Here is a 12,151-nt window from a genome sequence, read left to right on the forward strand (position 1 = left end):
AATAAATTTAACAATATTTATAGATTTTCTATATTGAAATACATTAGGCAGTTATTGTTTGCATGCTAATACCAAAGGTGCAGTTCTGGAAGGTATAATTCTCTTGATGGCCAGTTGGGTTGATTTTATGACCCATTCTCTCCCTGAACATAGAAACTGAAGTCAGAGAACAAAAGGGAAAATAAATTCTTAACCTTGGTATTAGTGACTGGCAATAAAAAAACTGCAAAGTTTGAACCACTAGCAATAATTACTCCTTTAATCTGAATCCAATAAGGTGGTCATCACTGTTAAATTGTTCATAATTTCTATTGCTTAAAATTGTAATTCAATATTTGATGTTACCTTCTTTATTATAATAGGAAGTTACAAAAATAGAAGTGCAAACAATATCAGGAACTTTTTAACTCAATTCCAAGAGTAAAGATTAGATATAAGTTGCTATAGATTCCAACACTATTTTAAGTTTTATAACTAGTTAAATGTTTTTAAAATGAAATATTTAATTATAATCAACTGATACTAAAAGGCTAATCCAAAGGTAAATTCATTTCAAATATGCTGTATTACCAAAGCAAGGAAAACAAGATTAAACTAGAAATTTGATTTTAAATTTTTACATACCTGTGGCTGGTTATTTTCATATTCTTCAAGCCTCTTTTGCTCTCCCTCTGATGCCATTTCAAAGTCTTGTTCTGCTAAAAAAAATTATATATTTAGTTAAAATGAGCTACACAGAACAGTTAGATAAAAGCCATGGTCAGCCAGGCACGGTGGCTCACGCCTGTAATCCCAGTGCTTTGGGAGGCTGAGGCGGGTGGATCACGAGGTCAGGAGATCGAGACCATCCTGCTAACAAGGTGAAACCCCGTCTCTACTAAAAAATACAACAAATTAGCTGGGCGTGGTGGCGGGGGCCTGTAGTCCCAGCTAGTCAGGAGGCTGAGGCAGGAGAATGGCGTGAACCCGGGAGGTGGAGGTTGCAGTGAGCCGAGATCGCACCACTGCACCTCCAGCCTGGGAGGCAGAGCGAGACTCTGTCTCAAAAAAAAAAAAAAAAAAAAAAGCCATAGTCTTTCTAATACCAGAAAATAAAAGTGTTTAAATGAAGCTTAATCTTTAGTATAATATTTACTTCTTTAAGAAATGCTTTTAATCCTCCAAAACTTCAGCAAACCACTTGGGGAGGCACTAGATGTCACCAGGTTCAAGCCATGCGAACATGGTCAAAGATTCACTCACAAATTCATTCACCCAACATCAATGAACAAAACCATCAGAAATAAAACAAAATGTAAAAATCCAATAGAAACAGAAAAAGTAACAGCACACTGTTCTTTACTTCACAATAGTACCTTTATAACAGCACATTGAGCCTGCTGTCCATTATTAATCATTTCCAAAATGACCACTACTGTTTACACTTTCATCGATGTGCAGTCTCTTCTTTATATCTAAAATATTTTCCTCAACTATTGCGACAAATTTCTTTCATAATTTAAGACTCAGACAGCTATGTGAAGTCTTTCTTGATTCTGGCTATCTTTCCTCAGATAAATGGTTTTATTTAATACAGGTTTTGTAACATATGTAGTTAAGGTTTCAAAAGTGAGATTATGTCTCAACTAACTATAACTAAAATACAAGAGTGTATCTAGTCCAATGTAAACATGTTGACTGATAATGAGAAAAAATGATCCTTATAAAGAATAGCAAATCATGATCCTGAGAGAGTAAGTGTCAAAGCTGACAGGAGGATGCTATGGCCTATCTTTAATGCAATACATCAGATTCAATTATGCCATTATACTACAAGCATTTATCATGTACAACTATTTTTCCTGTTATTTAGGAAGTACAAAGTTGTGAGGACACTTCCAATAAATATATAATTTATTTCTCATCAGAGAAACTGTTTAAAATTAATCAGCTTAGATAGACAGTTGTAGAATAAAAATTAATAAAACTATTCATTTTTTTCATTCCTAGGTAGGCTACTGCTATGTCTACATTGCTTGTATCCTGCAGTTTGGCCCTGTCAAGAAGTTTCTGAATCCACTCATGCAAGAAGATATATAAACCACATCAACAATAGTGTATAGGCTGGGTGTGGTGGCTCATGCCTGTAATCACAGCACTTTGGGAGGCTGAAGCGGGTGGATCACATGGTCAGGAGGTCGAGACCAGCCTGATTAACATGGTGAAACCCAATCTCTACTCAAAATACAAAAATTAGCCGGGCATGGTGTCATGTGCCTGTAATCCCAGCTACTCAGGAGGCTGAGGCAAGAGAATCGCTTTAACCCGGGAGGCGGAGGTTGCAGTGAGCCGAGATTGTGCCATTGCACTCCAGGCTGGGAGACACAGCAAGACTCCATCTCAAAAAAAAAAAAAAAAGTGTATAATAAGCTTTCAATGTGTAAATAATTGTCAATGAAAAAATTAAATTTCCATAGACTTATTAATAACATTTTATACTTCAAAATCAGTGCAATGTTCACTGATTATTTTGGTTTTGTTATTCAAAGAATGAATGCTATAACTTTTTGTTTCTAAAATTAGTTTGATTTGATATACCATGCTAATCTCTAAGGCATTTTCATGGAACTGTGATCTTATTTAAAAAGTAGGTTTCTTAGTAAAATCAGTCAAAGTTTCTTAGTTCAAATAAATTTCATTTGATTAACTAATATCAACACTTCTATATACCTCTCATAAATTATTCCCAGCACAAATAAAGAGGAAAGCCTCTTAATTTAGCAGTAGTACCTTACATGTATAATTTCTATTTCCTAAATTTGTGTTCCTTTCCCTCTGGCTAGAAACATGCTCAGAGATAGTAGCAAAATGACACTGTTATGTTTCAAACTGCTATCAGATGGCAAACAGGTATACGGAAAGGTGCTCGACGTCACTGATCATCACAGAAATGCAAATCAAAGCTACAATGAGGTATCTTCTCACCTCAGTTAAAATGGCTTTTATCCAAATGGCAGGCATTAAGAAATGCTGATGAGGATGTGGAGAAAGCGGAACCCTCGTACACCATTGGTGGCATTGTGAATTAGTACAGTCACTATGGAGAACAGTATAGAGTCCTCAAAAAATTAAAAATACAACTACCCACATGATCCAGCAATCCCATTGCTAGGTAACTACTCAAAAGCAAGAAAATCAATATTATAAAAGAGAAATCTGCCCTGGCATGTTTATTTCAGCACTTTTCACAATAGCCATAATTTGGAATCAACCTAAATGTACATCAACACAAATGGGTTCTAAAAATGTGATACATATACTGCTCAGCCATATGAAAGAATAAGATCCTCTCATTCGCAATGACATGGATGGAACAAGAGGACATTATGTCAAGTAAAATAATCCAGGCAAAGAAAGGAAGGCTTCACATATTGTCAGTCCTTTGTTGGTATGAGAAATTTAAAAAATAGAGCTGATGGAGATGAAGAGAAAAATCACAATTACCACAGTCTAGGAAGGGTGTGGGGGTGGTAGGAAATGAGGATGCTTAATAAGTACAAACTATAGTTAGAAACAATGAATAAAATTTAGCATTTTATAGCATAAAAACATGACTACAGTCAGCAATAACTTGTTGTACATTTTAGCATTACTGAGGAAGTACAAATTAAAAGACAGCACAAAGAAATGGTTAATGCTTGAGGTGATGGATAACCCATTAACCATGATGTCATTATTACACATTGTATGCCTGTATCAAAATATCTCATTTACTCCATAAACACCCACAATTTACTCATTAAAATTAAAAACAAAAAAATAAAGTAACACACACACAGACACACAGTGTGCTAATCAGTACATCCAATGGGCTTAATATAATAAGTACAACAAAATTGACCAGAACCAATAACAGTTAAAACAAAACAAATATGTTACAAAATAAAACATTTCATTAGCTAAAAGCCATAATTTGAATTGACTTTTAAAGCAAAACAAATATTTTACAGTATCAAAATTGATCTCTTTAAATCGCTAAAAACTATTGAAATTCCAAATTGGAAACTTCAGAGTATCAAAAGGTAAAAGCAGAAACATCTGAATAAAACCTTATATTTTTAGGCCAGGCATGGTGGTTCACACCTGTAATCCCAGCACTTTGGGAGGGCAAGGCGGGAGGATCACCTGAGGTCGAGAGCTCAAGACCAGCCTGACCAACATGGAGAAACACTGTCTCTACTAAAAATACAAAATTAGCCAGGCATGGTGGTGCATGACTGTAATCCCAGCTACTCGGGAGGCTGAGGCAGGAGAATTGCTTGAACCAGGAAGGTGGAAGTTGCGGTGAGCTACCATTGAGCCATTGCACTCCAGCCTGGGCAACAAGAGCAAAGCTCTGTCTCAAAAAAATAAAATAAAAACAAAAAAAAACCTTATGTTTTAAAAATATATTTTCCTTATGCATGTAAATCTCATTTTTGAAAACATAAATAAAAATGATAACAGCTGCATTATTTAGATGAAATCCTGAAATAAAATATAAAAAGTGAAATAATTGAGAATAGAAAGACTATGAGCATTACAAATAGATTAATGTACTTCTTTCCAGAGTTAAATCTACAACGCAAAGTTTACCTGGTGTGGATGTTTGTACATCCTTCATTTTGGTGGCTGTATTCAGAACAGAATCTTTATTTTCAATTGTAGCCTGAATGGGTTTTAAAACAAAGTGATTAGCACACGATGTATATTGGTATGGGATATGCAGTTAATAATTAAAAATATAAGTGTAAGAGTAATTACCTTCAATGTGGGCAGATTCTCAGGATACTCTAACAAGCAAGAGAAATATATAATCAATCATATGTAAATATGGTAAGGCCAACCATACATTCATGGAGTGTTAGCATCAAACGGAATACTCTTGCCTGTATTAGCGTAGGGTTTCATGTTTTTCTAGTTTGTTTCTTTGGGACAGTAACATGATAGAAATGCAATGAAGAAAATAGGAATACAGGCTTCAAAAAACATATAGTTACAAGTTAAAAAGTGAGATGATGCACCACATCTATTGCTTAAAAAAAGTGTTAATATCAATGTGGATATGCTGATTAACAAGGAGAAATGTGATCTAAAATCAGAGAAGCAAGTCATAACCCTAGAAATAAGTGTAAAAGCTGGTGCTAACTGCAACTGCATGACTTTCATGCAAGACATCAGAAGGATTTATACCATTATAATGCAAATATTCATCATGCTCTTTAACTTGTCTGATAACTGAGAAGGTACACAATTACAATGACACTTCAGTTGAACATACACTTCACATCTCTTCAGTGTAAGTGTCCTGAATTGATCTGCTTGGATATATGTTTGGTGAATCCTAGTAGTTAATATTCATTATTTATCATGCCCATGTGGTGTAATAATCTGCCTACGTTTCTTATATCCTCTAATTTAGCCTTCAGAAAGTTTCTTCATCCACTAATGGCAAGAAGGTATAATATATAAACCCCATCAAAAAGTATAATAAATTATACATATTTATACAAAATGGAATGGCTCCAGGCATTAGATATTAATAAACTTATACATTTGGAAATCAGTCCAATATTTATTGAAAATAATCATTTTAGGATTCAATTAATGCATTCAACATTATTTTTGTCTGTAAAATTAGTCTGCTCTGGAATATCACTTTACTATAAAGAATTTTCATTAAATAGCTATTTTAACAAAACAGCCAGCATTTTGGAAAAAAACTAATATATTCATATTAAATTTCAACTCATTTGAATAACTAATAAAAAATATATGTCTGATGTCTGATACTAATAAACAGGAATAATGAGGCACTGTGGTTTATCCCAATTCTAGCACTCCTTCCTGATTCCAGTAGTCATTGGAGCAGCCAGAAATCAGATCTTCTGGTATGCAAACATTCTAAATGCACCTGAAGTGAGTTCACTCAGGTTTCCTCAGCAGAAACCCCAAAATTACTTAAATAACTTCTTCCTTCCCCTCTTTCTTGCCTTGCAATCCCTATTTCTTGATAAAAATAATTACTACATCAGTGGTCACCTTGCTCCTCATTCTCCAGTGTTTATGGGTTATTATGACAACTTCCTCCCTCTGGTTTTAGCAGTACTATCTGACATCTATAATTTCTGTTACTTCTTCTCTTTCTCCTTCCCCTCTCCATAGAAACATGCTCTGAAATAAGAGCAAAATTATGCTGTCCCCTGATCCTCGTATGTCTTGAACTGTTTTCCAATGGTTCTTCTATCCAAATTCAATGTAGGGAAGTCTATAAGCTTGTTACTAAGATCATGGCCAAGGACCAGCAGCATCAGCACCACCTGAGAACTTACTAGAAATGCAGAATCTCAGGCCTGCTGAATCAGAAAGTGCATTTTCAATGACACCGCACTGATCTATTCAGGGGTTGGATGTTCTCTTCTGTCTTGAGTGCACATGACATTAAACGTGTATTGCCAAATTACCTGTTCCAGATTTCCAACCACCCATTATTCTTGTGGCAATATTCAAAAGAGAAACTTTCTTTTTAAATATAACCTGAATGGAAAGAGAAACAAAATAGTCAATACATAATATATATTTCATAGGCTATGCAATAAATAATTCAAAATATAAATGAAAGAATAACTACCTTCCAGGCTGATTGTTTCTGATGAGACACTGAAAAGTAAAAGAAATATATAATCCATCATATGTAAATATGATAAAGTTATCCATACATTCATGCAGTGTTACCATCAAGCTGTATACTCCTGCCTGTACTAGTGTAGGATTTGATGTTTCCTACTTTGTGTCTGGGGATTGCAACATGACAGAAATACACTGAAAAAAAGTAATACAGGCTTCATGAAAAATATACTTACAATTTCAAACATGGTATAATTTGTTATATGTCAAAAACTAAAATAAAACCCTGTCAATATCAATGTGGATATGCTGAGTGATGAGGACAAGTGTGATCTAAAATCAGAGGATCAACTCATACACCTGAGAATCAATGTCAAAGCAGGTGGTACTTGATCCCACATGTCTTTCATGCAAGAAATCAAAAGGATTTACACCATTATACTACAAACGTTCATCATGCTCTTTAAATTGCCCCATAACAGAGAAGGTACACAATTACAATGACACTTCAGTTGAATGTACACTTCACATCTCTTCAGTGGAAGTGTCCTAAATTGATCACCTTGGATATCTGTTTGCTGAAACCGAGTAGATAATATTCATTATTCCTCACACCCATGTGGTGTAATAATTTGCCTAATTTTCTTGTACCCACTTGTTTAGGCTTCTGAAAGTTTCTTCATCCACTCATGGCACCAAAGGATAATATATTAGCCTCAATAAAAGTATCATCAATTATCAATTTTGACATACTTCTACAAAGTAAAACTGCTACAAGCATTAGATATTAATAAGTTTTACATTCAGAAATCACTCCAATATTCATTGAAAATGACCACTTTAGGAGTTAATTAGAATTCCACATACTTTTTGTTTCTAAAATAGTCTTGTTGGGAGTATCATGCTATTCTCTAAAGAAGTTTCCTTCAATAGCTATTTTACCCAAGAGTTAGCTCCTTGAACAACGAAGCCAATGTATTCATATTCAAGTTGATCTCATTTTTATAACTAAAATCAACAAAACACGTATCTCTGATGCCTAATAGTAGCAAAGAGGAGTAACGAGTCAGTGTGCTTTATCCCAATTCTAGCATTGTTTCCTGCTTCCAGTAGTTCTTGGAGAAGCCAAAATTAAGTGTTCTTTTATGCAAGTATTCCAAATTTATCGGAAGTGAGTTCACTCAGGTTTCTTCAACAAAAACCCCAAAATTACATAAATAACTTCTTCTTTTCTCTCCTTCCTGCCTCACAATCCCTCTTCCTTGAGGAAAATAATTGCTACTTCAGTGATCTTGTTCATTCTCATTCTATGCTGTTTTTGAGGCATTGGGAACACTTTTCCCTCTGTTTATAACAATATGATCTGACGCCTATAATATCTATTACTTCATCTCTTTCTCCTTCCCCTCTTGATGGAAACATGCTGTAGAATTAAAGCAAAATGATGCTGTCCCCTGAGGCTGGTATGTGTTGAACTGCTCTCCAATGGTTCTTCTTCCCAATTTCAATGTAGAGAAGTCTGTAATCTTACTACTCAGATCATGGCCAAGGACCAGCAGCATCAGGGTCACCCGGGAACTTATTTCAGATGAAGAATCTCAGGAATGCTGAATCCAAACGTAAAGCTTCAATGAACCCCCTGCTGATTTATTTGGGGAAGTGAATTTCTCTTCTATTTGATTGGACATTACATTAAATGTGTATTCCAAAATACCTGTCCCAGATATTTGTCCATCCTTTATTTCTGTGGCTATATTCGAAACAGAATCTTTCTTGTCACTTGTAGCCTGAAAGGGATTTGAAACAAAATAATCAATACATAAAGTATATATTCATAGACTATACAGTTAATAGTTCAAAATATATATGAGAGTTTAATTACCTTCCAGGCCGGTTTTTTCTGAGAAGACACTGAAAAGCAAAACACATACATAGTCACTCATATGTACATACGATAAAGTTATTCAAACATTCATGCAGTGTTGGCATCAAGCTGCATCTGCCTGCAGTTATTAGTGTAGGCTTTGATGTTTTATACTTTGTGTTTTGGGATGCAAACATGACAGAAACACACTGAAGAAAACAGGAATACAGGTTTCAAGAACTACACACTAAGCATTTCAAATGTAATATGATTTGTCATATGACTAAAACTAAAATAAAACAGTGTCAGTTTCAATAAGGATATGCCGAGTGATGAGGACAAATGTGGTCTAAAATCACAGAAGCAACCAATCACCCGGGAATCAATGTCAAAGCAGGTGGTACATGCACACGCATGACTTTCATGCAAGATATCCGAATGATTTAGACCATTATACTGCAAACATTCAACATGCTCTTTAACTTGCCCAGTAACTGAGAAGGTACACAATTACAATGACACTTCAGTTGAACGTACACTTCACGTCTCTTAAGTGGAAGGGACCTAAATTGATCAATGTGGATATATGTTTCCTGAATCCAAGTAAATAATTCATTATTTCTCACACCCATGTGCTGTAATAATTTGCCTAAGCTTCTTGTGTTCTCTAGTTTAGCCTTTTGAACATTTCTTCATCCACTCATGGCAGCAAAGTATAATACATAACCTCAATAAAAAGCATCATCAATGATCAATTTTGACATAATTCTACTAAATAAAACTGCTACAAGTATTGGATATTAATAAGCTTTCACATTTGGAAATCACTCCAATATTCATTGAAAATTACCATTTTAGGAGTTAGTTGATGAATTCAACATTATTTTTGCTTCTAAAGTAGTTTTGTTAGGAGTATCATGCTATTCTCTAAAGAATATTCATTAAATACCTATTTTATCCAAGACTCAGCTCTTTGGTCAATGAAGCCAATGTATTCATATTCAAGTTTACCTAATTTCTATAACTACAATCAACAAAACGTGTCAGTCTGATACCTAACAGTAACAAAGAAGAGTAATTAGTAAGTGAAGTTTATCCCAATTCTAGCATTCTCTCCTGCACCCAGTAGTTCCAGCAGCTGCCAAAATCAAATCTTCTTTATGCAAATATGCTAAATGCCTCTGAAGTGAGTTCACTCAGGTTTTCTCAGCAGAAACCCCAAAATTACATAAATAACTTCTTCTTTTCCCTCCTTCCTGCCTCACAATCCCTCTTCCTTGGGAAAAATCATTGCTATATCAGTGGTCTCCTTAGTTCTCATTCTACAATGTCTACGAGTTATTAGGATCACTATTCCGTCTTTTTCTAGCAGTATGATGTGACGTCTGTAAAATCTATACTTCATGTCTTTCTCCTTCCACCCTTATTGAAAACATGCTGTAGAATTAAAGCAAAATTATGCAGTTCCACTGAGCCCCTTATGTCTTGAACTGCTCTCCATATTTCTTCTTCCCAATTTCCATGTGGGGAAGGCTATAATCTTACTGTGAAGATCATGTCCAAGACCAGCAGCATCAGCGTCACCCAAGAACTTATTAAAAATGAAGAATCTCAGGCCTGCTGAATCAGAATGTGCAGTTTTGATGAGCCCCACACCGATTTATTCGGGGAAGAGAAGTACCTTTCTATCTGGACTGAACATGACATTAAATGTGTTTTGTGAAATTACCTGTTCCAGATTGTTGTCCATCCTTTATTTCTGTGGCTATATTCGAAACAGAATCTTTCTTATCACTTGTAGCCTGAATGGAATTTGAAATAAAATAATCAATACATAAACTACGTTTCATAGACCACACAGTTAATAGTCCACAATATAAATGAGAGTTTAATTACCTGCAAGGCTGGTTGTTTCTGAGAAGACACTGAAAAGCAAAAGGGATACATAATCACTCATATGTAAATATGATAAAGTTATCCATACATTCATGCACTGTTGGCATCAAAGTATATCTTCCTGCCTGTATTAGTATAGGCTTTGATGTTTTCTACTTTGTGACTGGGGACTGGAATATGACAGAAATACACTGAAAAAGGTGAATACAGGCTTCACAAAATATACTTACAATTTCAAACATGGCATGATTTGTCATATGTCTAAAACTAAAATAAAACCATCTCAATATCAATGGGGATATGCCAAGTGATGAGGACAAATGTGATCTAAAATCAGAGGAGCAACTCATATGCTTGAGAATCAATGTCAAAGCAGGTGCTACATGATGCCACATGTATTTCATGCAAGAAATCAAAAGGATTTACACCATTATACTACAAACATTCATCGTGCTCTTTAACTTGCCCAATAACTGAGAAGGCACACAATTACAATGACACCTCAGTTGAATGTACACTTCACATCTCTTCAGTGGAAATGTCCTAAATTGATCAGCTTGGATTATGTTTGCTGATCTAGTAGATAATATTCATTATTTCTCATTATTATTATCGGAAATTATTATTATGAGAAATATATTGTTATTCTCAATAATATTCATTACTATTTGCTGACCTAGTAGATAATATTCATTATTTCTCACACCCATGTGGTGTAATAATTTGCCTACATTTCTTCTATCCACTCGTTTAGCCTTCTGAAAGTTTCTTCATCCACTCACGGCACCAAAGGATAATATATTAGCCTCAAAAAAAAATCATCAATTGCCAATGTTGACATACTTCTACAAAGTAAAACTGCTACAAGCATTAGATATTAATAAGTTTTACATTCAGAAATCAATCAAATATTCATTGAAAGGACCACTTTAGGAGTTAATTAGAATTCAACATAATTTTTGTTTCTAAAATAGTCTTGTTTGGAGTATCATGCTATTCTCTAAAGAAGTTTCATTCAATAGCTATTTTATCCAAGACTTAGCTCCTTGAACTATGAAGCCAATGTATTCATATTCATTTATCTCATTTTTATAACTAAAATCAACAAAACATGTATCTCTGATGCCTAATAGTAAATTACTCCTAAAGAGGAATAATGAGTCACTGTGACTAATCCTAATTCTAGCCTAGTTTCCTGCTTCCAGTAGTTCCTGGAGCAGCCAAAATCAAATCTTCTTTTATGCAAATGTTCCAAATGTATTGAAGTGAGTTCACTGAGGTTTCCTCAGCAGAAATCCCAAATTACATAAATAACTTCTTCTTTCCCTTCCTTCCTGACTCACAATCCCTCTTCCTTGAGGAAAATAATTGCTACATCAGTGGTCTTGTTAGTTCTCATTCTACAGTGTTTTTGTGGTATTAGGATCATTTTCCCTCTGTTTATCACAATACGATCTGATGTCTCTAATATCTATTACTTCATCTCTTTCTCTTTCCCCTCTTGATGGAAACATGCTGTAGAATTAAAGCAAAGTGATGCTGTCCCCTGAGCCTGTTATGTGTTGAACTGCTCTCAGATGGTTCTTTTTCCCAATTTCAAAGTGCAGACATCTATAATCTTAGTACTTACATCATGGCCAAGGACCAGCAGCATCAGGAACACCCGAGAACTTATTACAAATGAATAATCTCAGGAATACTGATTCAGAACATGAAGCTTTGATGAACCCCCCGCTGATTTATTTG

General features: G+C 34.8%; 1 protein-coding gene across 1 annotated transcript in view; it reads right to left on the minus strand.

The window, feature by feature from the left end:
* LOC129030780 (ankyrin repeat domain-containing protein 36C-like) overlaps positions 1-12,151 on the minus strand; it is a 175,447-nt gene that overhangs the window by 33,998 nt on the left and 129,298 nt on the right. The window contains exons 89-97 of the mRNA XM_063649066.1: positions 10,406-10,434; positions 10,239-10,311; positions 8,528-8,556; positions 8,360-8,432; positions 6,650-6,678; positions 6,483-6,555; positions 4,783-4,811; positions 4,615-4,687; positions 625-698 (exon numbers count right to left, since the gene is read on the minus strand). Of these exons, the coding sequence (XP_063505136.1) occupies positions 625-698; positions 4,615-4,687; positions 4,783-4,811; positions 6,483-6,555; positions 6,650-6,678; positions 8,360-8,432; positions 8,528-8,556; positions 10,239-10,311; positions 10,406-10,434 (482 nt within the window). The remainder of the gene's footprint in view (positions 1-624; positions 699-4,614; positions 4,688-4,782; positions 4,812-6,482; positions 6,556-6,649; positions 6,679-8,359; positions 8,433-8,527; positions 8,557-10,238; positions 10,312-10,405; positions 10,435-12,151) is intronic.

The sequence above is a fragment of the Pongo pygmaeus genome, chromosome 12 (assembly GCF_028885625.2).
Source record: "Pongo pygmaeus isolate AG05252 chromosome 12, NHGRI_mPonPyg2-v2.0_pri, whole genome shotgun sequence".
Classification (NCBI taxonomy): domain Eukaryota; kingdom Metazoa; phylum Chordata; class Mammalia; order Primates; family Hominidae; genus Pongo; species Pongo pygmaeus.